At 44.0% G+C, this 8,223-nt stretch overlaps 1 protein-coding gene and 1 long non-coding RNA gene across 6 annotated transcripts; both read right to left on the minus strand.

Moving 5' to 3' along the window:
• Nucleotides 1-73: 73 nt before the first annotated feature.
• LOC115152650 (uncharacterized) lies at nt 74-512 on the minus strand. Its single transcript, XR_003867550.1, has 2 exons — nt 428-512; nt 74-389 (listed from the first exon to the last, which is right to left on the minus strand). It is a non-coding gene; the product is annotated as an uncharacterized LOC115152650 (long non-coding RNA).
• A 2,302-nt stretch (nt 513-2,814) lies between these two features.
• srsf2a (serine and arginine rich splicing factor 2a) lies at nt 2,815-7,639 on the minus strand. 5 transcript variants are annotated; one of them, XR_003867696.1, is made up of 5 exons: nt 7,483-7,622; nt 7,032-7,401; nt 6,101-6,383; nt 4,550-4,646; nt 2,815-3,500 (listed from the first exon to the last, which is right to left on the minus strand). XR_003867696.1 is itself a non-coding variant. In XM_029698960.1 (4 exons), exons 1-3 carry the CDS (start codon nt 7,505-7,507, stop codon nt 6,134-6,136), a joined length of 645 nt encoding a protein of 214 aa, XP_029554820.1. In that variant the 5' UTR covers nt 7,508-7,621; the 3' UTR covers nt 2,815-4,646; nt 6,101-6,133. The 5 variants fall into 5 exon arrangements, 3 of the variants coding, with proteins under 3 accessions (XP_029554820.1, XP_029554821.1, XP_029554822.1); XR_003867697.1 differs by having other exon boundaries at nt 6,109-6,383; nt 7,483-7,612; XM_029698960.1 differs by having other exon boundaries at nt 2,815-4,646; nt 7,483-7,621.
• Nucleotides 7,640-8,223: the final 584 nt, after the last annotated feature.

The following is an 8,223-nucleotide window of genomic DNA, read 5'->3' on the forward strand; positions in this document are numbered from 1 at the left end:
GCAAGCAAATGAGCTGTGACAAGGTAGGACTTTGCTCAGCACTTCCTATTTGGTCTAAAAGGGAAGGAAAATACAATCACGAAGATCCACTTTATCAGACAATAGGCCCATACTGACGCACAGGCAGTGCATTGCGCAAACAAACCAACCCTCACAATATCAACTGGAATTACATGGGTCTATTACTGAACTTTGCAAACATGGTTACAGACCCAAAGACATATATACACTGAACTAAAATATAAACACAACATGCAACAATTTTGTTGATTTGATTGAGTTACAGTTCATACCGTATGAGGAAATCAGTCAATTGAAATAAATGATGCTCTAATCTATGAAATTCACATTACTGGGAATACAGATAGGCATCTGTTGGTCACAGATACCTTTAAAAAAAATGGGTCTCAGGATCTCATAATGGTACTTTTGTGCATGTCAGTTGCATGCTCCCTTAAAACTTGAGACATTGTTGCATTGTGTTGTGTGACAAAACTGCACATTTTAGAATGGCCTTTGGTCCCCAGCACAAGGTGCACCTGTGTAATGATCATGCGGTTTAATCAGCTTCAAACTATGGCATAAGGGAACGATGAGTGGGGCAGATAAGAGGCAAGCCGTATTGTCGATTAAGACATTAACGAGCGAGCTAAGATGGACGTAATCGATATGCCCATTTGTTCAACACTTTTGAAATGGACGACAGAATTCAGAACATGGGCCGTTCTTACAGTATTCTCCCTGTACACCAAGTCAGAACCGTAGGATAAATAACAGGGGCATATAAGCAGACAATGAAAGCTCTCACAATAGTCGGTGACATTTCTCTAAAACAGGCTATAGGCTACATGTGCACCACCAAGTCAGAACAGTAGGCTAAATTCTGAGGGGGAGAGGGACCAAATGCTTAGGCTGAGACACATGGGCTATTAACAGCTTACACTAACATACACTTGGTATTACTTTCTTAGTTACAGTGTGTGTATATATATATATATTCTGGCATATTACATCCTTTATGCAACAGCATACAAGACATTTTTGGATTCACTGTTGTGCTGTGCTCACTTGAACATGAAGGTTGGTCTTTCTTTGTGACAAAAGTTGTCATCAAAGTCTGTCAGTCTCTGGATTTATGGTGCTTTCAAGACAACGGAGAACTCAGGGGGGAAAAAAACTAGGTTGAATCGTGTCAGTGACCTTCAGCAGTGATGTAAAGTCCTTAAGTAAAAATACTTTAATAGTACCCTACTGTAGTTTATTTGGGGTATCTGAAACTTTACTGCTTATATTTGACAACTTTTACTTCACCACATTCCTAAAGAAAATAATGTACTTTTTACTCCATACATTTTCCCTGAAACTCAAAAGTAGTCATTACATTGTGAATGCTTAGCAGGACAGAACAATGGTTCAATTCACACACTTATCAAGAGAACATCCCTATTGCCTCGGATCTGGCAGACTCACTAAACACAAATGCTTCATTTGTAAATTATGTCTGAGTGTTGGAGTGTGCCCCTGACAATCTGTTACTTAAAAATAAACAAGAAAATGGTGCCGCCTGGTTTGCGTAATATAAAGGTATTTTAAATGATTTATACTTTCACTTGATACTTAAGTATATTTTAGCAATTACATTTAATTTTGATACTTAAGCGTATTAAATCCAAATACTTTTAGGCTTTTACTCAAGTAGTACTTTCTACTGGGTAACTTAATTTGATTTTACTTTTAAAACTCAGCAAAAAAAGAAACGGCCTCTCACTGTCAACTGCGTTTATTTTCAAACTTAACATGTGTAAATATTTGTATGAACATAAGATTCAACAACTGAAACAAACTGAACAAGTTCCACAGACATGTGACTAACAGAAATGGAATAATATGTCCCTGAACGGGGGGGGGGGGGGGGGGGGGTCAAAATCAAAAGTAACACAGTATCTGGTGTGGCCACTGCAGTGCATCTCCTCATGGACTGCACCAGATAACCAGTTCTTGCTGTGAGATGTTACCCCACTCTTCCACCAAGGCACCTGCAAGTTCCCAGACATTTCTGGGGGAATGGCCCTAGCCCTCAGCCTCCAATCCAACAGGTCCCAGATGTGCTCAATGGGATTGAGATCCAGACTCTTCGCTGGTCATGGCAGAACACTGACATTCCTGTCTTCCAGGAAATCACGCACAGAACGAGCAGCATGGCTGGGGTCATGTCAGGATGTCTTCCCTGTAACTCAGTGTTGAGATTGCCTGCAATGACAAGCTCAGTCCGATGACGCTGTGACACACCGCCCCAGACCACGACGGACCCTCCACATTGATCCCGTTCCAGAGTACAGGCCTCGGTGTAACGCTCATTCCTTCGATGATAAACGTGAATCCGACCATCACCCCTGGTGAGACAAAATCGTGACTCGTCAGTGAAGAGCACTTGTTGCCAGTCCTGTCTGGTCCAGCGACAGTGGGTTTGTGCCCATAGGCGACGTCGTTGCCTGTTATGTCTGGTGACGACCTGCCTTACAACGGCCTACAAGCCCTCAGTCCAGCCTCTCTCAGCCTATTGCAGACAGTCTGATCACTGATGGAGGGATTGTGCGTTCCTGGTGTAACTCGGGCAGTTGTTGTTGCCATCCTGTACCTGGTGTGATGTTCGGATGTACCGATCCTGTGCAGGTGTTGTTACACGTGGTCTGCCACTTAGTCAATTGGGTACTTTTCCCACCAGATGTTCAGGTTGGCGCTCTCACCTTACTCAAGAGACCATGTTTGTAGTCGGCTTTATTAACTCAAGGATTGTGCTTACAAAAAAATGTATTGGCTCAATAACAATGAATTTATTTGTGTCTTGGCTAGCTCTGAAGGTGCAAAGCTGCCATTAGACAGGCTCTCGCAAGATCCGTTCGAAATAACAGTCCATAACAAAACAAATCTAACATTTTTATTAGCCTTCACCTGGAGCATTTACAAGAGATCTTGCGAGGGTTCGCAAAAGAATGCACTGACTAATTTATCAAGCTAGTGGGATGCCCTTTATCCAACCCTCTATCGAGCCATAAGACTTCCAACAACACTGGGTACAACCAGCTCACAACAGAGGACTATACCACAGTTGGGGGGGGTAGGATAACCTGGTGGAACAAGCCTGATTGATAATACAATGTTAAACACTGCGATCAGACTGGTTCCACCAGGCTAGGGATGGAGAAACAGGGGATGAAGAGAATAGTATTGGTACATCAACAATGGTAAGAGACCATAAGACAACAGTGGGAGAGAGATGGGATGATCAGATCTGCCACCACAGCTGTGATTGATTTATTCTTACAGACCAGAACCAGGCAAACGGCAGCAGCACCAAGTCGATAGCAGGGCGGCAACTGCACCGGGCACTCACCGGGCACCGCAACACCCCCGCCAGCCACTGCACTGTCACCTCACCATCAGCACTGCATCGCACCTTAACAGCTAACCAGCAATACTCAACTGCTACACAACTGCGCCTAGTGCACAAAAGATGACACAAGAGGGGATTAGAATTCACAGGAAAGCAAATGCATTCCAGAGATGATAAAATGTATCAACAATATACACCGAGTATAGAAAACATTAAGAACACCTGCTCTTTCCATGACAAACTGACCAGGGAAAAGTATGATCCCTCATTGGTGTCACTTGATAAATAAACTTCAATCAGTGTAGATGAAGGGGAGGAGACAGGTAAAATAAGGATTTTTAAGCATTGAGACATGGATTGTGTATGTGTGCTATTCAGAGGGTGAATGCGCAAGACAAAAGACTTAAGTGCCCTTGAACAGGGTATGATAGTAGGTTCCAGGCACACGGGTTTGTGTCAAGAACTGCAAAGCTGCTGGGGTTTTAATGCTCAACAGCTCCCCGTGTGTATCAAGAATGGTTCATCACCCAGAGGAGATCCAGCCAACTTGACAACTGTGACAAGCATTGTAGTCAACATGGGCCAGCATCCCTGTGGAACGCTTTCGACACCGACGAAATGAGGCTGTTCTGAGGGCAAAGGGGGAGGTGCAACTCAATATTAGGAAGGTGTTCCTAATGTTTGGTATACTCAGTGTACATACATAAAAATAAAAAAAATATCTGCACTCCTAGTTAAGTTAGCGAATTACATAAAATGTTAAATATTTTTGATGCAATCTTGGCTTATATGGTTTCCCTCTACATGTTGCTGGTTTTGCTTAGAAAATAACAGAAAACATTTTCTTTGGGTTAACTGCTAAATCCAACCCTCCAAAAGAAGAACAGTAACTCAATACGGGAATCCTTCTGTAGAGAATTAGACACTAAATAAGAATTAATAAAAAAGGGAGGGGGGGCTACTTCATAAAAGTTGAAATCAAATTAATATGCAACAAACCTGCACTAACAATGAGACAAAATACAGTTCACCTCAAAACATGTCCTTCACTCTATAGTCAACGGCATTACACGCATTGGTAAATATGTAGTACAGTCTATTTCTGGGCAACAAACCAAAATTAATCATTTAAAACATTTTAGACCAAGTCACAACCTTTTGGTCAGTATTCTGTTAGGCGTAGAGAGGTGTCCACGGGCAGACTTAAGCTCTGGTCGACGTCCACAGAGAAGAAGTCTCAATCGTCTGACATCTGGAAAGAAAACAAGACAAGCTGCATTGGTGGAGGTCAAAGGGTAGGTTGCTAGTTTGACACAACTAGACAATCAACTGTTCTCAACCTAAAATCAGATAGAAAACACCCCTTTTTAACCATTCCATTGAGGGCTCGTCAGTTGTCCACGTTACTGGCATAGAACAGAGTTCCTAACAACGTAGGATGTCTTCACACTACAAGGGCCCCCCCACCCACAGCTACCACTCAATATGTTCTTATTTTTACCCAGGCACTTATTGGACAACAAACCTTGGGGTCCTCCCTCCTGCACCAGTGAGACCAGACACACAGCGGTACAGCCAGCAGCATTCTGTCTGTGGTCCTGTGAACATACAGTACCTCACCAACTGACAGCACGGACCACCGCACCGCCAGTGACGACCTGCTCCATAGCAACCGCCATCGCCCCCCACCAACAGCCTCAGGCAGGTCGCGTCACAACACACTAACTGCTCTTACACTGCCATCTGCCACACCCTCTCGGTTTGACAACAGGACACCGCAGCTTGGAGGAGAGAATTCCATATTTAGGTAAACGAATGTTTGATTTTAGCACTCCGCAATAAATATACCCCATCTCAAAAAAAAAATGATATAAGCCCTGGCACATTTTATAAATGTTGTAAACAATTTTGGCCAACTATACCCCTGACCTGCAGATAACACCCACCCCAAACCAATGTTAGCTGATGTGACACCCACACACTGTTGATTAGATCTGTGGGCACATTCAGTGTGCACTGCAGGTATCCATCTCTATTTCCTGACTTCACTTTGTGTAGCTTGCACGTTCTACACACAACTTAACGTTTGTTTTGTACACTACTTCTATTTCCAGTTTCCTCCACAACACCAAGTAAAATGCCAGGGTCAGGATTCGGCAGTATTGACTGGTACACTGCAACTCTGGTGACTAAACACAAATATCCAAAGGACTATTAAGGTTGCAGAACACTGTCCAACTGCATTTGAATTTAACCTGTCCTGTAGTGTCCTACCATAGAGCTCCTATAATTGTTCCTTACGTAATGATGTGCCCTACATTCAGCAAACTATACTCAAACCGTAGACAGACTAGCGCCCAGAAGCCAGTTTTAGCATGGGCAACACCATTGAGGAATTGTATCACTTTGTAGTCAACTGACTTCCTATGGTTTAAGGATCACATAATTCCATCCAGGTCAACAGCAAATGAATTATACTAGTGAGCAAACATTCCATAACTGCAGGTGGCAGTAAATCACCAACCATCCAGTTTGTTTACCAACTCATAGTAGAATAAAATGTATGGAAATGGCCTCAATGGCGCTGCACATGCTCTCACAGACACCATAACAGGACAGATGCAATGCGGCATCCTATAACTATCTCTATGACTCAAACATATGTGGCTGTCTGATGGTCACCCCATTCTCCCATGCCCTGCGTACCATCTTACTTGGTCTGGGCTGGAACTGTTGTTACTAAGACTCGGTTCCGTTGTCATCGGGGGATTTGGGCATGCTCTTGGACCTCGACCTTGAGCCTCTGTTAGAAGCCGGGGAGCGGCTGCGGGACCTTGATCGGGATGGGGACTTGCTCTTGCGGGGTGTGCGGGACTTGGAACGGGATCTAGAGTAGGAACGAGACCGCGAGCGGCTGTAGTCACGGCCACGACTGCGGTTCCTGCTCCGGGAACGACTGCGTCTACGCCGGCGGGGGCTGGCCGAACGACTGGGGAGGATCAGAAGAAAATGTAATAATGTTTAGCTAGATAAATTAACTGCAACCTGGTTTATACAAGTCTGTTTTGTATTGACTAATTAGAGATTTGCGATTGCAGCTTGCAAAGTCAACCGATAACGTAGTAGCTAACTAAGTAGCCCAAGGCCGGCAAATGGCGATATCAAGTTGCTTCATCTTACCATCCAATGGGAATTTATGTAGCTGGCTATATCCACGTGGACTGGTTTTTACATAACAATTTCCATTCAGGCTACAAAGGTTTTAGTTCCTCTTTAACCGCCTTCTCGCCATTAAATATAGTTTAGGAAATCAACACCTTTGCAGCCTGAATGGAGAATATTTTATGTACAACATTTTATGTACAAAATCGGTCCACGGGGATGGGTATAGCCGCTGAATACATTGCCTTTGGATTGGTAAGATGAAATACTTCATTATCGCCATCTGCCGGCCTTTGGGCTACTAACTAGCTACGTTAACTATAGAAAGTCAAACTAGCTAACGTTAGCTAAAGTCAAAAACATTGCACATTTAGCTGAAATTGGCCAGTATACTGTTGTTACATCAATATTACAATTGCTAGGTACACTTGGCTAACTACAATATTTTTTTACTAAAACTGGAATCAGAGCTTACCTCCTGCTCCTGCGCCCGTAGCCTCCATGCCTCCTTGGGGGTCCACTGCCGCCTCGGCGCCCGAAGTGGGAGTCTGGTGGACGGCCATATCGCGCCATCTGCACTCGCAGTTCCCGCCCATCGAGCAAGGCCCCGTCCATGGCGTCCATCGCGTCTTCAGCGTCGCGCTTATCGTGGAACCGCACAAAGGCGAAACCGCGGCTCTCCTTGGTGTATCGATCGCGGGGGATGTACACGTCTCCCACCCGGCCATACTTCTCGAAAACTCGGCGTAGGGTCTCAGGCGAGGTCCGGTACGTGAGATTGTCCACTTTGAGCGAGGACATACCCTCGACATCGGGCGGAGGCCTTCCGTAGCTCATCTTTGCTCCTCAAAATGAGATAGCCAGACGAAGATTAAAATCGTTATTGTAAACAAAATTTGTTTTTCTGATTTGTATAACCAACTCACCCCGTCCTCTCAGCTGCTCGCACATGAAATGGCGGCTCAGGAGCTTCCTTTTTGTGTTGGCTGGTAGGCGGGTTAATAACTACTCCCTCTTGGAACTACAGCGCGCCGTAGCGGATTGGAGTGGCAGAACAGTTAGATTGCTTACTGACCGTGTCAAGATGAAAATAACAACAGAAACCACGTTTCTATTCTGTTTTTATGCCAGTAAGGCATACCATATTTTAAAAAATCACGGCAGTTGTGATGGAAACAGTAAATTTCGTTACAATGTTATAAATGCTGACAGATGATTTGCTTGTTAGACATGTGTAATATTCATATGTGAATACATACTGAATTATAATTGGATGCATTTTACCGCCGTATCCTACTGTTCAGTGATTGGTTAAGACCACCCAGACGGTTAGGGCATAGTCAGTTGATCGTGGTTGGAGATAGGCGAACATGTAGTTGTAGCTAGTTAATAAAGAGTTATGTTAAGAAACATCCTGTAGTTCTGCGTTTTATTATTTGTACAAAGCGTACAAAACAAGACATGGTGTCAGAGTAAATGGTCTTAAAAGATGGATTTTTCTGGAGTTCCTTCACCTCGAATGGACTGGGAGTCTACAAACTTACCCGATGCATGGCGTAAGTACAAACAGCATGTGGAGCTAATGTTCACGGGTCCTCTGAAGGAAAGAGGAGAAGAGGAAAAATGTAGCTACCTGCTCCTCTGGATCGGTGAAAAAGGGAGAGATA

The sequence above is a fragment of the Salmo trutta genome, chromosome 18, assembly GCF_901001165.1.
Source record: "Salmo trutta chromosome 18, fSalTru1.1, whole genome shotgun sequence".
NCBI classification, from domain to species: domain Eukaryota; kingdom Metazoa; phylum Chordata; class Actinopteri; order Salmoniformes; family Salmonidae; genus Salmo; species Salmo trutta.